Source organism: Ochotona curzoniae, unplaced genomic scaffold (assembly GCF_017591425.1).
Source record: "Ochotona curzoniae isolate NIBS_2020 unplaced genomic scaffold, NIBS_Ocur_1.0 contig_1274, whole genome shotgun sequence".
In the NCBI taxonomy this organism is placed as follows: Eukaryota; Metazoa; Chordata; class Mammalia; order Lagomorpha; family Ochotonidae; genus Ochotona; species Ochotona curzoniae.
This window is the reverse complement of record NW_024465023.1, coordinates 30,236,755-30,260,089: the sequence shown is the minus strand read 5'-3', so window position 1 is coordinate 30,260,089 and position 23,335 is coordinate 30,236,755. Positions and strand designations below refer to the sequence as shown.

Here is a 23,335-nt window from a genome sequence, read left to right as displayed (position 1 = left end):
TCTAAAGCTGAAGAACACAATGGTTGGTAGAGGTAAAAACAACAGAAACCCTCAATACAAGACTTGATGAAGCTGAAGAAAAACTTACCAACCTGAAGTCAGCAAAGAGACAAAAAGAAAAGAGAAGTTTAAAAAGCACGAAGAAAGCCTATGGAACTCCTGATTGCCATCAAGCAAAATGTGTGTGTGTGTGTGTGTGTGTGTTACAAGAGGTCCAAAAGGAATCAAAGAAAGGAACATGAAAAGAGAAAAGGTAAGAAAGCTTTAAGAAAATACTTAATATTCACAAATATTGAAATATTAATACTAATATTTAAGGAAATAATACCTGAACACTTCAAATCTGAAGTGGAAAGAGAAATGCAGATTTACAAAGCAGAAAACATGTTAACTAGATTACAAATAAAGAGATCATCACTAAGATGTATTAAAATTAACTTCTTAAAAATCAAAGAAAATTGGAAATTTTCAAAGTAGCAAGAGAATAGTGACTTGTCACATAAAAGGAAACCCTAAGTTTATCTATCATCAGATTTCTCTGCAGAAACCTGACAGACCTGGAGAGGGTGGGATGATGTATTAAAAATGATGAAAGAAGAAGCAGTGCCGGAAAAGAACACTGTGCCCATTCAAGTCATCTTTCAGAAGTGAAGGAGAGATAAAGATTTCCTTCAACAAATGGAAAGCTGTGGGACTTCATCATAATTAGAGCTGCTTTATAAGAAATTGAGAGTTTTAAAAGTTACAATAATAATATGAAAGCATGGGAAAGTATAAACTCATTATTAAAGACAGAACACATTCAAATACATATTTTAATACTGTAATGGTAGTACATAAATCACTTTAAACTGTAGTATAAAATTTAAAACAAAAGCTTTAAAAATAAACTATGCATTAACTTGCTAATTGATATAAAGTATTAAAACAAACTGACATCAAAAATAACTTGGGGGAATAAAACAGAGAGCATCTGTATGTGATCAAAGTTAATTATCAGCTTAATATGCTTAGCTGAACAATAAGATGTCTTACATAAACTTCATGGTAGCCACAAAAAGAAAAAAAACCCTTACAATTGATACATAAAGATAAAGAGGTAGCAATCTAAGCCTACCACCACAACAAACAAATCACAAATAAAGAGAGCAAGAAAGTTAGAAACAAAGGAATTCGAAAGATCCTGAAAATACTTAAGAAAATGACAATAACTTTACCTATAGGATTTAAATAAAAATGGTTTATATTCTCCAATCAAAAGGCAGAAAAAGACCTGAGTATCAGATATAACAACTTCCTATGAGGCAGTCACTTAGCTTTAAGAAAACAAGCTAAAGATAAAGGGATGGAAAACATATTTTATTTAAATAACAAGTGAAAGGAACAGGGGGTGGCTATATGCATAACAGGAAAAATAGGCTTTAAGTCAAAGACAAAGGAAGCTGTTAGATTATGCTAAAGGGGCAAATTCATCAAGATGATATTACTATCGTTATAGAAAAGCACATCAGAGTACTTAAATACAAAACAAATAGTAATTGAAGAAAGAAATATACAGCAGTACAGTAACAGTTGGTAACTTCAATATCCCACTTTCAGTAATGGACAGATCATCAACAGAGAAAACCAGTAAGTTCTGTATCTGAATGTATTCTCCCAAAATGTCTATTCTGAAATCCTAAACATCAATGTGATAGTGATATGAGATAGGTATTTGGTGAGAAGATTAAATCATGAATATTCCTAATGTCTGTGTAAAATATGTCCAAGAGAAATCCCTAGTCACTTACTCCATGTCAACTTACGGCTTGTTTGTTTTGCATTTATTATTGTTATTATTTCCTATGATGCAGTTTCACAGGTATAGGGATTTCTCCTTCCTCCTCCCCTTCCTCCCTCCCCATAGTTACTACATGTTAATGGTTTGACTTTGTCCCCAAGGGCTTATGTTTTGAAAGCTGAGAACACAGTGTGGTGATATAAAAAAGTGGTAGGACTTTTCAAAAGGTAGAGCTAAGTGAGGGTGCTGCACTTAGAAAGGAGTTGGTATAGATTTCTTGAGATCCCAGCTAATTCTTAAAAGAGGTATGTTATAAAAGAGCAAGTAACACGAGCAACAATGCAGAATATGAAGTCTCAGACTACATTCTCCACACTGAAAAATTCAACTAGCAATTGTCCAGAGACTTGAATGTTCTTTTAAAAAAATCATTTGTGTATTTGAAATGTAGAAACCACACACACACACACGTAGAGAATGAGAGAAAATATTCTATCCACTAGTTGGTTCATTCTCTCTTCATATGGCCAAGTCCATCAAGGCCAGACCAGGTTCGAGTACTTAAGGATTCCATCCTGATATCATACATGGTGGCAAAGTCCAAGCACTGCTGCCTTCCCAGGCATATCATGATGCTAGATTGGAAGCAGGATAGCCAGAACTCAAATCAGTGCTCCAGCGTGGGATGCCTGTGTCACAAGCAGCAGGGCCAAAAACCACTAAATCACAATGAGCCCCTGAGTATCTTTTTGAAAACCTCAATGCCTGGAAACAATCCCAAGACACTCCTGTGTGTCACAAAACTGAACAGCAACTGGATTAGAAGGGGAAAAAGCAGTCACCATGATGGCATCATCCTACTTCTCCCATCAATCATGACAGTAGCACATGGAGGTTCCTCTTGGCCCTTGATTTCTGCATACGGAAAAAAAAAAAAAGAACTATAGGGCATTATTTAGTTTCCTAGGGAAACAACTATAGTCTCACCTTATAGGAACACTGCATTCAACAGCATGATTAGAGTGCCTAGCATGAGACATACAAAGCAAGGAGGTATGAGTCAGTGACCAAAGCTTGAATCTTGGTAGTACCTCTATATTCCTGCCAACTATGACAACCCATCAGTAGCACCATCCAACTGACCAGTCACTTTTGGAAGCAGGTAAGGAAGTTCAACTCCAAATCTCTATAGACTATATCCACCCTTAAAATGCACTCCAATGACATGGCAGGGAAATAACCACATCTACTCATCAGAGAAGTATAGGAGGTAGGCCTATCTAACCACAGAAACCAGCAGCAACTCCCTCAAAACAAACAAAGCCCCACATTGGCACAAGAGTACTACCTCTGTGCATTTCAACAAAGCATAGCAGTTCAATTCTGCCAAAGTTCATCCCAAGGTTCCACCTAGACAAGAAAGTAATTGTGAATCACGCAGGTGTAAGATAATCTCTTGCCCATTTTGAGCATTAGTCTTATAAGATGCTGGGGTATATATTCAAAGGAAATAAAATCAGTATCATCATGAAGAGATACAGACACTCCTACATTGACTGAAGCATTACTCACAGTGGCCAAGACATGGAATCATCTCAGGTGTTCGTAGACAGATTAATGGAGATTAATGGATAGTGTGTGTATCTGTCTGTCTGTCTTTGTGTGTGGTGGGAGAGGCAGGAGGAAGAAAGAGACACAGAGCGGAAAAGTAGAAAGAAAAAGTAAATGATAGGAAAAAGGAAATGTTTTCATTCGCAGTAATACAGGTAGACCTGGAGGACATCATGTTTAAAGTGAAATAAACCAGGCAAAGAAACAAAGAAGCCTGGCATAGTCTCATATGTGGAACCAAAAAAATTTGAACTCAGGGCTGACCCATGGCTTAGTAAATTAGGCCTCTGTCTGTGGTGTCAGAATCCCAAATGGATGCTGGTTTGAGTCCCAGCTGCTCCATTTCTGATCCAGCTCCCTGCTAATGTGCCTGGGAAAGCAGGAGAGGATGGTTTGGACCCTTGCACCCACATGGGAGGCCTGGAAGAAGCCACTGGCTTCTAGCTCCTGGTTTTGTACCAGCCCAACTCCAATTATTGCAGACATTTATGGAGTGAACCAGCAAATGGAAGATCTTTCTCTGTCTCTCCTCTTTCTGTAAATCTGCCTTAAAAATAAAAGTTAAATCTTAAAAAATTCATATAAGCAAAGAGTACGATAGTGACCGTGTGACTGCCCAGGGGTGGGGTAGAGGAAATGCAGAGATATTGGTCAGATAGTACCAAGTTTCATCTATGTTGATGAATAAGTTCTGGAGATCTAACCCACCATTTGGTTATTATACTTAATGATATTACATGATATACTTGAATTCTGCTAAGAGTAGATTTTAAATGTGTGCAGTACAAAAGCATGATAACCTTGTAAAATTATTTAACTATATTAATTAATCGTAGTAACCATTTCACAATACTATATATACATACACATAAAACACACATTACACACTGCAAAAACATACAATTTTTACTTGCCAATTTTATCTAAAGAAAGCCTAAAAGGAAAAAGAAAATACATCTTACATCAAAAGGAATATAGTGAACTGCCTAGGTATTTACCAGCTGCAAAGATGCTTGATTTGCTACAGGCCGGGAGCCCCAAGGATTGTAGTTCAACAAATTAGAAAGAACTATTAGAAATACAGATAAATCATTCTGAATTAGGAATATGATTAAGGTTTGATTTTAATGCATTTTTTCCCAAGAGAAAAGAAATCTGTAAAGTCATTGTGCTAAAATAACTAAATTCCTTTGAATTGGATTTATTTGTATGTTAGTTTACAATTGTTATTTATAGAATACTAACTTGCTACGCTGAATTTTCTGTATCTCAGTCAAATTGGGCAAAATATATGGTCAATGATTAGGCAGGACTCAAAGAAGGACACAACACAAATTCCAGCAGGGAAACTGAGAAGTCAACAAAACCTCCAGAATGTGGAGGAAAGTTCAATCTCTTCCTCTCTAATTATGCTTGCCTTTTGCTAACAGGACATCATACTACCAAAATTACAAAAGAGGGGAATGGAAGAGGGAGACAGCATGGTATTTCGTTAAGAAAAAAAAAATCTTTTTAACACATTATTTCCAAAGGTGACATTTCAAAAATCCGCAGTTTTGTATTTTATAGAAGCCTAATGAAATTTACCACTGTCATTGACTACACTGAAGCAGATATACTGACAATGAAGTGAGCTGAAGAAATCATAATTTCATTCATAATTACAGCAGCCTATTCTTAATGGTGGTATCTATAATAAGGGTACATAATCAAAAGAGTGGCAGAAAGCAAGAAGAGCAGCAGCTGTTCGTGAATGTTCCTTAGCAAAAGAAAAGTCACGGGGGAGACAAAAACAGAGAAATCCTGAGCTGAGACCTGTTAACAGAAACCAAGGGAAGAATTGAACTTTCTAAGCTATACTCATTGTCACCCTTTATATTTAGGTAGATCTAGGTCTCCATTTCAACAAAATTGTAATATACAAGCAATTTTCATGTATTATCACTTGTACAAAAACGTAGTTTTTATACTGAATGGGTACCTCTAGGCTAAGATATTCACTGTTCTCAAAAGAGTTAAGCCTTTAGAAAGTACACTCATTTTCCATGGCTTCCTTCTGGCATAAAATCTACAGAGAAGGGTGCTTAATTAGCAGCTATTCATTTCTGCTTGTATCACCAACTGCTTCCAACAGTTTTCTCAACACATGGATATAATTAAAGCATGAAAAAATTGCGCCAAGGACTGGAAGTGTATGATAGAGGATGTGGGTACTTGTTTTTTTTATGACATTTTCACTGGGAAGTCAGTTAACTCAAGCTTAACTTTGATGACAACAAATTTGACAGGAACTAACAGTGGCCACAGTAGTGTCCATTTTCAGGGAACAGCAAATACATTAACTGCAGCTGCCAGGAACATCTACCATTTACCGAGGAGTTTCTATTTCCTAGGCATGTTACTGAACATTGTACAATACATGCATCATATTTAAACCCTACAACATTTTGATTTTTAGATGCTTCTGTAAGTGTCACAACATTAGCAACTTCACAGTGTCATAGAAGACCACAAGTTTTGACTGCAAGTTGGTCTAATATGAGAAAAACTACTATTCACTGTGCTGAAATTCTTGTCAACACTTATGGCTATTTTTTTTAATATTAAATTACAATGTCTGTCAAAAAACTAAAAGTATTTTTTCAAGTAATTTTATACACATGGAAAAAATCAAGCCGAGACTGAAATCACAAATATAATAAGGGTTGAAATTCAAGTTCTCTTTTCTTTAGTACCATTCCAGTATATGGAATACAAAAGGCTCATAATGGAGCCTGGTATGATGGCTAAATGGCTAAATCTTCGCCTTGCAGGCCTGGGATTCCATATGAGCTCCAGTTCAGGTCTCACTGCTCCACTTCCCATTCAGCTCCCTGACTGTGGCCTGGGAAGGCAGCAGAGGATGACCCAAAGCCTTGGGACCCTGCACCCACGTGGGAGACCCAGAAGAAGCTCCTGACTCCTGGCTCCTACCTTCAGATTGGCTCAACTCTGACCACTGTGGCCATCTGAGGAGTGAACCAATGGATAGTTTCTCTCTGTCTCTCCTTCTCTCCATAAATCTGATCTGCCTTTCCAATAAAAGCAAAGGCTCATAGCTCATAGTGATGTTCTGTAACATAGATTTATAGAATCAATAACATAGATTTGTATGAAAAATTGACTAGGACAAACTATATTCCTGCATACACAGCCACTAAATACAATAACAAACTGATTATGCAGTTAACTTAAAATGTGGATGGCAATTGTGCACCATCATTTTTAATTTTAAAAAATATATATTTTAAATTTTTATTTGAAAGAGACAGAGAAACAAAGAGGAACATTTTCTTTGAACTATAATAAGAGGCCAAAAATTCATGACGTTTGTAAAAATAACCCATGTGGGCCTGGTCCAGTGGCCTAGAGACTAAAGTCCTCGCCTAGAATGTGCCAGGATCCCGTATGGGCACAGGTTCTAACCCTGGCAGCCCCATTTCCCATCCAGCTCCCTGCTTGTGGCCTGGGAAAGCAATTGAGGATGTCCCAAAGCCTTGGGACCCTGCACCCGCATGGGAGACCGGGAAGAAGCTCCATGCTCCTGATCAGTTCAGCTCTGGCCATTGCAGTCACTTGGGGGATGAATCAGCAGATAGAAGATATTTCTCTCTGTCTCTCCTCTCTGTATATCTGACTTTGCAATAAAAAAAAGAGAAAATCTTAAAAAGAAATAATAACCCATGTGTTATGCCATTTCTCAGCCTACTCTTATGAGTTTTTATTCTTAAGTGTTTATTCTTAAGACTCCTAATTCACCCTTAGTTTGGCATATACTTCCAAGTCCTAGGTTTCTAAGAAGTCAATCATGACATCCGCATTGCTTTTTATTTAGTTTTGTGATCCCCTAATTCACTGCCTTTTTGTCATACCATTCTTTTGATATGCTGATACTATAAACTTACTATGCAAGCCTGTAATAGAACTCACTCATCATACACTTTATATAAGGTTATTCATTTAAAGAAAGCCTGTGGTTAAAAAACCAATGCTAAATTTCTTTGTTTCTTTAGTACATTTTAAATAATCTGACTACTATGTGATTTATAATAAAAGTTTCAGGTTTATTCCAGGTGTGTGAAGTCTAAATTGAGATAAATCATATACTTAAGACTGCATAAGCCTGTTCTATCAGTCACAGTTCTTGGTATAACGTATGATCAATAATAAACTGCTTCTTCCATAAATGTTTTGTTAGTAACACACAAGCTCATGAGTACTATTCGTTTCAATGGCCATATTAGTACTTATTACCTAAAATGACAAATGGAATTTTCACATTGGTTAAAATATATTTAATACAATCATAGGAATATTTCCAAATAACTAGAATCATCCTAGTACTGAGAAAGCATAAATATTTAGTGAATTAATTTGATACATTTTACTCCAGTACTATCTGATCCTCAAAACGTCTTATGTGACAGTTCCAAAAAAATACATTTTTTTCATGTAAATTCATTTAACCAACAACTACCAAATATCAAATATGTGTTAGACTCTATGCTAGGCATAGGTTTTTGCTTTATTTTTGTAATATTATCTTTATAATTCCAGATCAAGTACAATAGTAAAAATCTTAGGATAGTGCTCAGCATATAATAGACACTAAGTATATGCTTATTTGACTAAGGTTAAAATATAAAAATTAATCTGAAACTAATAATAAGTGAGTTGATCCAACTCCCATGTACACACATCAACTCCAACTTCTATTCTGGAGTTGTAAGACAACAGCAAGTACCAAAGCAAGAACAAAACAATTTCACGTATTCCCAAAGGCGAAACAAAGGCGAACTGGGGGGGAAAATAAAAATAATACATTCTCCACCAAGTGACAACATGTAAGAATAATCAGCAACATATGTTAAAGGAGTAAATAAATTTAGCATGTTGGCTTCTGAAATGAGAGAAAGTTTAAACTATCAAAATACTTTATGGTACGTATTAACTGATCTCTATATGATAACATTTCTGAATTTACATTTTCATAATTACCTAAGCCAGAAAGAACTCTCTTGAAATTTGCCTTGTTTGTTCATTTCCACTCCAAAATTGTAGCACAGAACATGAAGCTTTCCAGCCTGTAAAATTTAAGAAATGCATCAGTTTCATGATTTCCTTCAAGTTAAAGACACTATAGCTTTTCAGAGTCTCAAAAACATAAAGTATTCTATAAATCAAAATCAAAATTAAAATTACTTTCCTGACCAAAAGCTCTCAATTTATATATAAAAAAAGAGCTAAAAGCATTCAAATTGGGGCATTAGTTATGTTCGGAAAAATATTGCAATAGAACTTGAAAAGTCCTATGAGACAAGAAACAAGACAGTCCATCATTGCCCAGTAGAAGTACAGGTTAAAACACTGCTTTAGGTTGCCAAATCCAGTAAATTTCATTAGCACACAGAGTATACTCAAAGCCAAAATAATCATGACCAGGGGTACTGTAGGGTGAATAATTTATTTTTTCAGAATTATGACAACTTTTTAAAATTCTAGTTTTGAAACGTGCCCAAAATTCACCAGGTCATAGGACTTATTTAGAAATAGTTAATGAACTCTCTTTAGGAACAACAAAACTGTCACATAAATTATCACCGAGATCAAAGATAGGAATAAGAATGTGAATTTTGCCACACAACATGCCCTCCTTAGCAGTTCTTCAACATCTCATTCTTTGCATTAATATGTTTTATAATTTTAATCTCTCAAAATACTAGTAAATATTATGAAGAAATTATTTAAATTCTAATAATTTGCTCAAGCATTCCCTCAGTAATTATAGAAATCATCTCTCCAGAATTTAATTATACCCGTATAAAGCAGCTCTTTGTAAGTTTTATCTGAGTTAAGGCTACAGAAGCAGATCCTCAATTAAGAGCCCAAGATCTGAGGCAGGTTATGCATAAGCAAAGTGTAAAGATCTGCCTTGCTTCAAAAAGTTTTCCTTTGAATTACAGCACATTCAGAAAGTAGCAGTTCAATATGCATGCCTGAGCACATCAGAATGTTGTATGCTGGAATCTTTAAAAAAGGGTAGTGTTGGTAATATGGGGACTGGCAATAATCCAGAAGTATTTTAAAAGCATTTGCGTCACTTCAGCAAAAACCGCTTAACTCATTATATGCCCCAGATCCCATAGGTTCAAGTGGGGCCATGCCAATTATGTAGCAATACTGGAATAAAGTGGCTCACATCCCCTTGCTACATACAGACCTGAAACTGAACTTGTACAGAGGAAAATGGAAAACAGAATTTCTGATGAACATTTATGTGTATTGAGACTTTATTCAATCTCTTAAATATTTGTCTCTGCCCTTACAATCACTTCAAGTATATTTATTAAGTGCTACATCCTAGAGGGAGAAAAGAACTTAAAATAATAAACTAACAACAAATCTACAACTGACTGAAAAATCTATCAAGAAACCATCAGCATTTTTTGAATATGACAAAAAATGTTTTATTATTAATACTGCTCCATTCACTCACTTGCAAATTTATATATCCAATACTATTTATTAAGCATCTCCTACTGGGTACCATTCCAGGCATTGAGGATACATCAGTGAAAAATGAAATCCCAGAAGTCATGAAACCTGTCTAAGTTCAGAGATTCATGAAAAATATGTCTAAAAGCTGTGTCCTACCCTTTCACAAAGTACTAACATCTCATTTGGCAATACGAGACACCATAACACAAACATTAAGACGGTAGTTCTCAGGGCTGGAGGTTATCCCAGGAGTTAAGGGGTTTAGGCACCAGTTAGAATGTCTACATCCCATATTGGATTTGATACCTGCTTCTGTCTGCTAATACAAATCCTAGCAGGCAACCGTCATAACTCTCAAGTAGCTGAGTTCCTACAATTCAATCCTACAATCCGACAACCCTACAATACAAGGAAGAACTGATTGAGTTCTGAGCTCCTGGCACTTGCCCTGGCCCAGCTCTGACCAGTGCAGTCATCTGGAGAATGAACCACTGAAGGGGAGCATGCTTGCATTTTCATTCTCATTCTCTCTGAAAATCTGTCTCTCCCTCTTAAATAAAATAGTTTTTTAAAAAATATTGTATTTATTTAAAATGCAGAGTTGTTGGTGGGGGAGAGGAATACAAAAAGAAATCTTCCTGGTTCATTTCCCAATGGTTTCAACAACTGTAACTAGGTCAAGCCAAAGTCAGGAACTCCACTGGAGTCTCACAGGGATGGCGGGGACCCATGCAGTTGGCCATCCTTCACTGCTTCTTGTTTTCCCACACACATTAGCAGCAAGCTGAACAGGAGGCATAGTAGTCATGACTTGAACAAATACTCCAACATGGGTTGCTAATATTGCTGACCCCCAAATAAATAATTTCTTTAATGGTATTTCCAAAGTCTATTGTACACTAGTCATCAAAAAGGGACTTAGGGAAGTTCCAGGATCCATGGGATCTCTACAATGTCCAGCTACTATAAATCCATTGGCCCAGAGTTGACAGCTCCAATCTAACACCTACTTTATAAGGCTATGTAGATGATATGTAGATGATATAAGACCACACAGATGATGAATAAACTCTATTGGTCGTTGCTGCTACAAATGAGGTTGATTAACCTTTCAGTTCAATATAAGCCTTTTATTTTAAATTACCTAAATAACACCATTCTCTAAAATTTTCCTTTTTTTTAAAAGATTTATTTTTCTAAAATTTTCAATGTAAATTGGGGTTTCAGATCTCAGAGTAAGCAACCTTGCTATATTCTCAATATTAAATATCCAAGCTGTTTTTACATTTGTGATTCTGTTGTCTTTTGAATGCCTTATACATGAGGCTGGTACCATGGCTCAACAGGCAAATTCTGTTTGCCCTGAAGAGCCAGCATTCCACATGGGCACCAGTTCATGTCTTGATTGCTCCACTTTGCATCGACTTCCCTGCTTGTGGCCTGGAAAAGCAGTGGAGGATGGTCCAAAGCCTTGGAACCCTGCACCCACGTGGGAGACCCAGAACTTCTGGCTTTGGATTGGCTCCTCTCTGGCCATTGTGACCATTTGGGAAGTGAATTGGAAGACAGAAGATCTTTCTGTCTCTCCTTGTCCCTATAAATCTGCCTTTCTAATAAAAATAAATCTTTACATGTCTCCATATATGTATATATATATGTCTCTGTTTATATTATATATATACATACATATGTACATAAACACATATTTATATATCAGTCATGTATTTTTGCATTTTGTTCAGCTTTAATAGCGTAGCAATAATTGAAAATAATTATCTGGATTTAAGATTGCCTTCAAATCCCTCTCATACTTATTTCTAATACTTAGAAATCTCAGTAATGATCAACATAATTCATTAATCATTTCTCCTAGTGCTCTAAGATACAAACATATATTCATATATCCAACTTTCCAAGCACGTTTTTCTTTGCCTCCTAGTAACAATAATGTATTACCTTCTGTTTCCATGCCAATACCTAACACTGATTCCTAATCTAGTTTGGGAATATAGAAAGCAAGTCTCAAAAATATAAAGATTTGGTTTATTCGATTCATTAATTCCTTTTAAGTGAATAACACTCTCTTAGCTCTTTTCTAACCTCTATCTGATCATTTCCTCTCATTGTAAGATTTCCTGTCCTGGATTTTCAGATCCCTTGTCTAAAAACTTTAAACCCATTAAAAGCCCACACTGTAAATAATTACATTGACCTTTAGAATTAAAAGCATGATTTTCCTAGCAGCAAATGAATAGTTCTATCAAACACCTTCCAAATAAAATAAAAACTCTTAACTCCGAAATTACAGTCCTCTTCTAGAAGCCCCAAGCTGAATAAGGCGAAAGTATCGATCTGTTACATATCATCATGTACCCTCTAATTCAGCCCTTTCTTTCCTCTCTAAATTTGATTTTCCCTTCTGCCTCTCTGACACTATACAAGATATTAAGTTTTTTCCCTGAGTTCGCTTTACATATAATTTAATAAAAACTTCAATGTCTACTTTCTGCACAAAACATATTAAAGAAAGGTCTCTGTCCTCTACCAATTTATAATCTGAACAAGATAGCAATAGGATCACAGAGAAAGAAACAGTAAAAAACCTGTAAATGTGAATACCGGAAAGACTACACAGATGAAATTGCTAGCAGTAATAAGAGAGATCAAATTGTTGAATGCTAAATAAACAATCTAAAAGACTTATTTATTTGAAAGGCAGAATTAAACGAAAGACACGGCCATATCTTTCATCCTCACACTTCACTTCTGAAATGGTCACAATGGCTAGGATTAGGACAGGCTGAAGCCAGGAGTCCTGTTTCAGGGCTCATACTCCATCTGGTTCTTACACATGAGTGTCAGGATCCCAAGCACACAGACCATCTTCTGTTGCATTCCAACATGCATTAGAAAGGAGCTGGATTAAAAGCAGAACAGCTAGGACCTGAAGCTGGGCTCTGATGCCAGTTTTGCAGGCTACATCTTAACCAGTTGCACTACAAAGCCAGCACTGAAATAATCATTTGAAAACAACTGCATTCGTCCACAGCCATACCACCCTGAATGCGCCCGATCTCGTCTGAAAACAACTGCATTCATATATACCAGTGATAACTGAAAAATATAATTTTTAAGATATATTATTTATGACCACTTGAATCTGAAATATCCTCTTTAAATTATTTGCCCGAGATGTAAAGTGACAGAAACAGGGAAAGAATGAGCACCATTTGCTACGTCATTTTCCAAATGTCCAAAGCAACCAAGCCAGATATTACTGAGTTAAAGCCGGGAGCCAGAAATTCAATCAAGCTTCCCACAGGAGTGTCAATAACCCAATTAGTTCAGCCATCATCACTCAGAGTCTTAAATTCTCTATTTCATTCACCTTCCTTAACACACATCCCATGAGGCAGCAGATGATGGCTCAAGTACTTGGGTCTTTACCACCTATGTGGGAGACCAGATTCCTGGCTTTGGTTTGACCCTGTCCTGGCTGTTGAAGAAATTTGGAAAACAAATTCTCTTTCTCTCTCTCCAATTAAGCAAAAGCAATTTTTTTAAAAGAAGTTAAAGACTGTACTGGACTAAACAATGGCCCCTAAAATTCATCTTATATATTATCATTTTTAAAATCTAGGCATGGATTTCAAATTTTTATCTTTTAACTCTATTCCTATGAGCTTATCTGAGTTACATATATTACTTTATGTCCATAAATAAAAAATTCATCCTGAACACTAAGGAAATCTCAAGCATCAGTCAAAAGGTGAAAAGATAAACAAAAAGGAAGGAAATTCTACAGTGTGCTACAACATGGATGAATCTTGAGGAATTTATGGTAACTCAAATAAGCTAACAAAAAAAGACAACAAATACTGTATGATTTCACATGTATGAGATATGTGAAGTAGTCAAAAATCAGAGAGACAGAAAGTAGACAGAGGCTGTGTGGACAGGGGAAACGGTTTGTTGTTTAATGGGTATACAGTTTTAGTTTTACAAAATGAGAAGACTCAAAGGAGATGGATGATAGCCACGGTTTTACATCATGACATTATCCTAAGGCCACCATTACAGTGCAGCACTGCAATTTAACCTGATGCCTGCAACATTGGCATCCCACAAAAGCAGTTGTTTTGTACCCCAGTCGCTCCACTTTGCACCCAGCTCTTCGTCAATGCATCCAGGAAACCAGTGGAAGATGACCCAAGTATTTTGGACCTGGCCATCCACGTGGGAGACATAGATGGAGTTCCAGGGTTGCAGGGCTTTGTTTTGGGTTAATGAAAATGTTTTGTAATTAGAAATGAATCTTGCAATAAAATTAATTTAAAAAAAGAAATGAATCTTGTATAACATTCTGAATGCATTGAATGTCACTGAATTGTTCACTTCAAAATACTTTGACATGAAAATTTTTAAAACCTTGTGCATTACTGTTCATAGTAACTACTCACAACTCAATTTCAGTCAAGTGATTAATGCATAAATGAACAGTGATATATTTCATGGAAACATCAGGGTAGATAAATCTACATGGACAAAACAAAAAAAGCTTCCAGGTGCCAGTAAGAGGGGAGGGAGCATGAGGAGTGACTATAATTGGTATGAGATTTTCTTTAGGGTTTATAAAAATATTTTGTACTTAGATTAAGGTGCTGCTTACACAAAATTGTGAATACTATACTAAATGTCACTGAACTGGATATTTTAGCTTTAAAAAGGTTTATGCTACATGAATTTCACTTAAACAAAAAGAACAGAAAATCTACAGAAAGAAAAAGCACAATGGCTTTAGATTTTTCTATAGTCACATCATAAGATACAAAACAATTTACACTTTCAAAATGATCATGGAAAATAATTTCCAATCCCAGGCTGTATATTCAAGTATAAATTGTGATGCAAGAATACATGTATGTTTAGACACAAAAGTCTAAACAGTTTACATCTCACTTTCAGTAAACTATTGGAGGACATCCCCTAGAAAAAATGAAGAAGTAAAAAAGGAAAAAGGTATAGAATTCCAGAAACAGGGATTCAATATATGAACCAGCTTAAGAGCATTCCAATAACAATGGAGAAAAATTCAAAAACATGCCGCAAGCCTAAACTGTAACATGTCCAGATGAGAGCAGATAAGGAATCATGGCAACAATTCCCTCATGGAAACAGAACTGATAAATTAACTAATATGTTCTAACATATTAAAAGGAAAGTTAAATAATAAGAGGAGAAGCAATACTAAGTACATGGAATATAATGTGTTTGAGAAAGTCAATTATTAAAACATAATGTGCAATAAAGAAAAATTAGACTACCTTTTGTCTGTTTCAAATATGAATAGTATTTACATAAACATCACAGCCCTAATGAGAATTGTTCATCTAATCAAATTATGTGTCATATAAAGATGATGAAATGACAAGAAGTGAGCATATCTGTGTTAGCAATAAAAGCAGAAAAGAGGCTAAATTCATATTCTAAAGTGGGAAATCAATGCATAATATCTAAAAGTAACAAATGAAGAAGCAGTAGTATAAGAACATCATTTAGCAATCAAAACGCAAATATGAAGAGAACTAGCTAATATAAACTGAAAATAGCTGTTATAATGTGAGACGAATGAAGGTGGGTCCTGATGATTTTGTGAAAAAAATCAGAGAACTATTTTGATCTTTAAACTATGCATGCATACCAATGAAAGTTGAAATTACACACAACTACTAGGCACAGAAAGTCAACTATGTGCATTACAAACATAACAATGATGACCTCAGCTAAAAACAAGCACTGTTGTTTCCTAGAAGCATTAATGTTCTCATAGCTACATAAAGAGTTTCACTGAAAAGAAGAACATGAACAAGTCTGGCCAGGCTTCCCATATACTGGAGGTATTTGATAGAAAAGTACACAGCATTATATACTTTCCAACGAGTCACTTTTAAAGCTCAAATGAATCAAATGAATTTGAGTTTGGAAAGAAAGTAGATACCCTTAAGTAAGTTACCTGCTCCCAGAATCACAAAATAGTGGATAGAAAGGGTCAAAAAAAAAAAAAAAACAATTACATGCCAGTGAGACATAACAAGAAGAAAACTGAATTTTATTTCCAAAGGAATAATTTCTTTATGTGTCATGAGATTGGATTTGACTGCAGAGGAAAATGTACAAAAGCTTACACATTGAGTTTCAAATACTTGGTCATAAAATGATGAATTCAAAAAGACAAAAGAGAATTTCAAAATTATAATAAAGATTAGGCAGCCTAGATCTTACAGTGTTCTGCCTCTACAGAGCAGCAGCTAAATCTAGTTGGATTTTGAATGAATTACTTCAAAGGATTTCAGAGATCAGTTGGCTGTTTTTCCTTTGCGTAAATAAAAGTTGCACAATGAAGCAAAACTACACTGAAGATAAATTCCAGAGGAAACTAAAGATAAAAATGAGAGATAAAAGCAAGCCAGAACACAATCCAAGTAATCAAAATAAAATTCTGACTACAAACTAAAATTTTGAGAAGAAAAAGGCAAAGAATTCAGTAAACAAGCTGCTTACAGAAACTTTTGCTATTAAAACAAAATACACACATGGACATATATAATCCCTAGGCTCTGGCCTAGGCCTTTTCTAAGTTGAGGATTTAAGGGCAGACACTTAACCTTGTAGTTAAGATGTCCCCACGTTACCTCTCAGAGCACCTGGATTCACTTCCTGACTCTCATTTCTGATTCCAGCTTCCTGCTATTATGAACACTGGGAGGCAGCGACGACTGATGAAGTAACTGGGTTCCTGCCACTCACATAACAGATGTGGCCTGAATTTCCAGCTACCATTGCAGCTTAATCCAATCTCACTTGCTGGAAGCCACTCTCTCCCATTCACTCATTCACTTGTCCTCTGCCCCGCCCTCCTTCCAAATAATTTTTAAGTTTTAAACACACATTTTTAAAAGTAATAATTGAGGGCTGGGACTCCGGGTATTAGAAGGACCTCTGAGATCATGTTAACGTACATTCTCATTTTATAGATGAAGACACTAATTATCAGAATTGTGACGTGGCTCACAGAACTATCTACACCATTTAATAGCTTCTGCTACAATCCTGTATGCAGATAACAAACATTGTCTTGAGCAATTATAAGAGTCTCAAATATTTGAAAAAATAATCAGTATGTTTTATTTATAAAAGTAAGAACATACGAATAACTTTTAAAGAAATTCTCAGAATGGAAAATCTCTCTGCAAGCCAAGAAGTTCTATAGGAAAACTGGGTAATTGATTTTCTTAAAGATGTATTTTTATTGGAAAGTCAGATATACAGAGAGGAAGATCCTCCATCTGTTGATTCACTCTCCAAGTGGTCACAATGGCTGCAGCTGAACAGATCCAAAACCAGGAGCCCCGAGGCTCTTCTGGGTCTCCCATGCGGGTCTCCCATGCGGGTACAGGGTCCCAAGTCTTTGGCCCTTTCTCGACTGCTTTCCCAGGCCACAGGGAGGGAGGAAGCTGGATGGGAAGTGGGGTTGCGGGATTAGAACTGGCGCCCATATGGGATCCCGGCACGGGCCAGACGAGGATCATAGCTGCTAGGCTAAGCCCTGAGTAATTAATTTTTGATGTATACCTTATACAAGCTGGACACTAATAAAACATTTCTAACCATTTCATTGCTTGATTTTGCAACACTTTTATGAGGTATCTAAGGGTTATGTGGCATATATTTCAAAATAAGTCTAACTTTAATTTATTTTTGAGTTGGTTTTTGTCTTTTTTAGAAATTCACAAAACCAACTTTATCCGAGATGTCAAGTCAACCATGGCTATTGTTGAGTTATTCTGTACTTTTTATTCCTATGGCAGTCATTTGCATTAGTCACTTTCTATCCTTATGGCAATAGTCCTTCAGTAGAAGCCTCCTGAACTGCAGGTATTTGGGGAATATTTTTTAGAGTTCTATAATTTCTCACAGGCATAGAGACTTTGAAGACTGAGTGTTCTCCCTTGATAGGCATCTGCACAATCATTCTAGCATAAGAAAACAGTATTCATTTACCAAAGTCACAAACATGCAGTATCAGAACCCAAATAGGGTGAGAACATATCAACATAGAGTAATAGTCTGCTGTAAGGAGTCTGAGCAGAGTGAGAAGGGTGAACACATAGGGAAAGAGGCTCAAAATGAAGAGTCAGACCATGAAGAAAAGGCATACTGCCAATGGAGAGGGTTAAAGAGGAGATGCAAATGTGGGAACATGCATGAGAGTGATTAAATAAGCAAATATAATCAAGGGTAATTGTAGGCTGGTGCAGTAGTTCAACAGACTGATCTTCTGCCACCAGCACCAGCACCCCATATGGGCACCAGTTTGTGCTCTGGCTGCTCCCGTTCTGATCCAGTTCCCTATTGACGGCCTGGAAAAGCAGCAAAAGACAGTCCAAAAGTTTTGGCCCTTGCCAGCTTTGTGGGAAACCCAGATAAAGTTCCTAGCTCCTGGTACCATCCTGGCCCAGGTCTGATCATTGAAGCCATTTGCAGAAAAAAAAAAAAAAAACAAAAACAATATATGGAAGATCTCTCCCCTCCCCCTTTCCTCTCCCTCTCTCTGTAACACTTACAAATAAATAAATCTCTTAAAAGGTGTCATGGTTTTCAATATTTGACACAGACAGATGGATAATTGGTGATATACATAGATGTGATGGAAATGTGAGTATGAATATTTAAGCATGCATATGCATGCTGTTTCTACCAACAGGCCACCCAAAGCAATAAGAATATCTGAAGCTCAGATTTTGCCTTCAATTTCCACTACAATAAAGAAAAGCTCCTGAGAAAAATAACTAGTTCCATGACTTGAGAAGAAAAGTGCAAATTAGTGTTTTTGTGTCAAAAAGAAAGGAAGTGCTCAACAGGGATAACAACATGTAAAAGAAACTCACAGAAGTTAAATGACACCAACAAGATGGCTGACTACGAGAGCCCAACCCCTATCTCTCCACAAAAACAACTATCCACAGACCTCCTTTCCCCCAAAAAGAAAAACTTGAACAGCTCCAAAGTCCATTTAAGATGGTGACACAATCCACTGGAGCATACAAATTAGGGATAAATATATTTAAAACAGTATAAATATGCTAGAAAGTTTATACCTTCATCATCCTGTCCTCGAAGTAAGGATAGGTAGATACCTAGTGGTATCACCTCAGCTGCAAGTTCTAAAGTTAGAGAAAACGCAAATAGGAAAACCCTTGAGGGATTTACCACCAAGATCCACTGCAGCCACAGCGGGTCCCAGTGTTGAAGCCACCTGAGGTCACACCACCATATTTCCCTGGAGCCTGTGATGTCAATACATCACAGCCACAGTGCATGTCAATACACATCTCATGCAGCTCTTGCCAACATATTTTCCCCCAGCACACACACCTTCATGAATTCCCACGCACTCCTGCATGAATTCAAAACCAGCGCCAACACTCTTCACATACCCAAAGACAGGACAACATCTTTCCCCATGGTCCCTAACATAACAGTCTACCAATGTGAACCAAGTAGAAATAGAAAGTTTGAATAAACCAAAGACGGCTAAGCTTCTTCAATGGTGAATTTACCAAATGTTTAAAGAATTAACATAAATCCTCTCCAACCCCTCTCAAAAGTAATCATACAGCACTTCCAAATTCATTTTAGGAAGCTAGCATAAGAACACTATAAGAAAAGAAAACTAAAGGTCATTTCCCTGATGAACACACAGATGAAAAAAAATCCTCAATAAAATACTTAGTAAACAATTTAATAATTAAACTATACATCACAAGTCAGTAGGATTTATCCTGGGGATTCAAAGTGGTTTGCTATATCAAGATGATATATCACATTCAAAAAAAAAAACTGAAAGAGAAATGTCTTTTGATACAATATACTATGTACGGATGAAATGGTTATCTTTCCACGTGATTATTGTTTATAGCCATTGACTATATCATTGAGAACTAGGGTCTCTACTTGCTGATCACTTTATTTAGTGCAATATTAAGCCCGTGATCATAATGTTTATTAAAAATGTCATGTGGCTAAATCCTCTCCTTGCAAGCGCCAAGATCCCATATGGGTGTCAGTTCATTTCCCGGCAGTTCCACTTCCCATCCAGCTCTCTGCTTGTGGCCTGGGAAAGCAGTCGAAGATGGCCCAAAGCTTTGGAACACTGTATCCACATGGGAGACCCGGAAGAATCTCCTGGTTCCTAGCTTCGGACAGGCTCAGCTCTGGCTGTTGCAGCCATGTGGGGAGTGAACCAGCAGTTGGAAGATCTTTTCTGATTCCCCTTCTCTCTGTAAATTTGCCTTTCCAATAAAAATTAATAAATATATTTTTTAAATGCTATCTCGGGGCTGGTGTTGTAGTGCAGCATATAAAGCCATATGAGCACCAGTTGTAATCCCAGCTGCTTCACTTTCAATTCAGCTCTCTGCTAATATGCCTGGGAAAGCAACACAAAGTGCTCAAAGGACTTGGGGCCTTGTACACAATGGAAGACTGGGAGAAAGTTTCTTACTCCTGGTTCCTGGCACCGGGCTTCAGCCTGACCCAGTCCTGGCTATCGTGGCCACCTGGGAAGTGAACAAATGGATAGATCTGTCTGTCCCTCCCTCTTTCTCTGAATCTCTGCCTTTCAAATAAATAAATCCCCCTTTTTTAGGAAAAAAAAAAGGAAAGTTTATGACTATTTGTTCTAAAAGTTATAAAAGGAAAGAGACAGGAAGAGAGAGAGGAAGGAAAGAAGGAAGGAAGGAGCAGCATATTCTTAAAATTGTACCCATAAAGGGCAACACAGTTGCATAGCAAGCCAGGCCTCAACCTACAATACCAGCATCCCCATATATGGTGCTGGCTCAAATCCTAGCTGTTCCTCTTCTGATCCAGCACTCTGCTTATAGCCTAAGAAAGCAGCAGAAGATTGTCTAAGTCCTTGGGAACCTACCGCCACATGGGAGACCCCAAAAAAGTTCCTAGCTTTGGTTTGGCTCAGCTTCAGCAATTAAGGCCACTTGGGGAGTGAACCAGCAGATGGAAGATCTTTCTCTGCCTCTCCTTTCTGTAAATCTACCTTTTCCAATAAAAAGAAATAAATCTTTTAAAAAGTATATCTATGAACTATATTGAATCTATTCTTGTTAATATTACATTAATTTGAAAAATAAAACATCAGAAAAATAATTTATTTAAAAATCTTAAAAGATACAAACCCACATGATCAGGACTGGCATTGTGGTGCAGTAGGTTAAGCTGCCATTTGGGATAGTGGAATCCCACATCAGAGTGCCAGTTTAAATCCAGCTGTCCGCTTCTGATCAAGCTCCTTACTTATGCTCCTGCAAAGGCAGTGGAAGATTACCAAGTGCTTGGATCCATGTCAGTCACATGGAAGACCAAGATAAAGTTCTAGGCCCCTGACTTTGGCCTGGCCTCACCCCAGATATTGTGAGCATTTGGAAAATGAACCATTGGGTCGAAAATCTCTCTCTCTCAGCCTCCCTCTTTTCCTGTAACTCTGACTTTCAAGTAAATAAATTTTTTTTAACAAACCAAAAAACTATGCAAAAAAGAAGGAAACAAATTTATTTATAATACCAACAAAAAGAACAAAATAGTTGTGCTTAAGGATAAAGTGAATACAAGTTGTCAGAGACTTCTACACCAAGAGTTATAGGTATATAACTGTAATGATTTTTTTATTTGAAAAGTCAAGTGACAGAGTGAAGGAGGAATGGGGAAGAGAAAAGGGGAGAGAGAGAGATCTCCCATCTACTGGTTTACTCCCAAATGGCTGCAATAGCCATAGCTGAGCCAGAACCCAAGTCAGGATCCTGGAACTCCATCTTGTTATTCCATGTGGGTGGCAGAAATCCAAGAACTCGGGCCATTTCCCCTGCCTTTCCGGGTGCATCAGTAGAGAACTGGATTGGAAGTAGGACAGAACTCAAACTTCTGCCCATATGGTACGCCAGTTTTTGCAGGCAGCAACTTAACATGCTATGCCACAGACACCAATGACAGAAAATAAAGAATGCAGAGACAACTGGAAAGATAGTCTGTACTCGTAGATCACAAGAGTTAATATTATTAAAAATGTCTATACTACATAAAGCTATCCATGTATTCAATGAAATCCTATCAAAGTTCAAATAACATTCTTTACAGACAGAAAAAAAAACCTTAAAATTTATTTGAAATCACAAAAGAATACTAATAGACAATCTTTGGCAGCAATGGGGGAGGGGGAATGGGAAAAAATATAAAATGTTAAAAATACATATATAATTAGAAATTTTGATGAGAACCAGTCCAGGGAGCAGATTTTATCCTATAAAGTCTCTCACATTGTCAATCCTAATATAGAAACGTACCACAGAAGTAACATGATAACTGCTGTTAACCCAGTCAGTAACAAACCCATTTTTTTCTTTCATCATGTGACATGAAACACAGAAGAAATATCATCAAAATGGGTTGCCAATAAAATAAATATCAAGAAATGACCCATATTGTCGTTTCAAGTGCCCTTTCTGTATAGAACAAAGGAAGGAAGATTCTTTAAAGAGCAGCTTAGTCAAGTGGACTGCTCTCAAAGACTCTCCAAAACGTTTCATGAAGTGGTAATCCTTCCTGGAACATGATGTAGCATGTTTTGAAATTTCTGGAGAATAAATGTAGAGACTGAACTCACCAACTTGGGGAACCTATACAGCATATCTTTACAACGCAACGCATATGTCGATGCTCTCTGAAAATTTCCTTGAGCAAAGGCCTGAGGAAAGAATACCAATTATTAGTTAAAAATGAAAATGACAAGGCATATGTAAGTCCATTTTAGCATCTTTTTAAAATTAATATTAACATTTCTCAATTGTGGCACAGCAGGTTAAGCTAACCATTTGGGATACTGGCATCCCATATCAACATGCCAATTCAAAGACCCATCCACTCTGCTTTCAATCTAGCATGAAGTTAACGCACCTAGGAAGGCAGCACACAACGGCCCAAGAACTTGGGTCTCTGCCACGCATGTGGGAGGCCTTTATGGAGTTCCTGGTTCCTGATTTCAGTCTGTCCCAGCCCCAGCTGCTGTGCACATTTAGGTAGTAAACCAGCAAATGAAAGATCTCTTTCTCTCACTCTGCCTTTCAAATAAATACTTCTTTTGTCTTATTTTTAAGAGCTGACATTATAGCACTGTGGGTTAAGCCTCTTCAACACCAGCATCCTGTATCAGAGCACAAGTTCAAATCCCAGCTGCTCCACCTCTGATCCAGCTTCCTGTTAATGTTGGCTGGGAAAACTGTGAAAGATGGTCCAATTATCTGGACTTTTTAAAGAGTTATTCTGTTTGTTCACTGG

The 23,335-nt window shown here is 36.8% G+C and overlaps 1 protein-coding gene across 1 annotated transcript in view; it reads right to left on the bottom strand.

Moving 5' to 3' along the window:
• TEX11 (testis expressed 11) overlaps nucleotides 1-23,335 on the bottom strand; it is a 197,936-nt gene that overhangs the window by 157,976 nt on the left and 16,625 nt on the right. The window contains exons 6-7 of the mRNA XM_041003384.1: nucleotides 22,656-22,745; nucleotides 8,429-8,505 (exon numbers count right to left, since the gene is read on the bottom strand). Coding sequence (XP_040859318.1) covers nucleotides 8,429-8,505; nucleotides 22,656-22,745 — 167 coding nt within the window. The remainder of the gene's footprint in view (nucleotides 1-8,428; nucleotides 8,506-22,655; nucleotides 22,746-23,335) is intronic.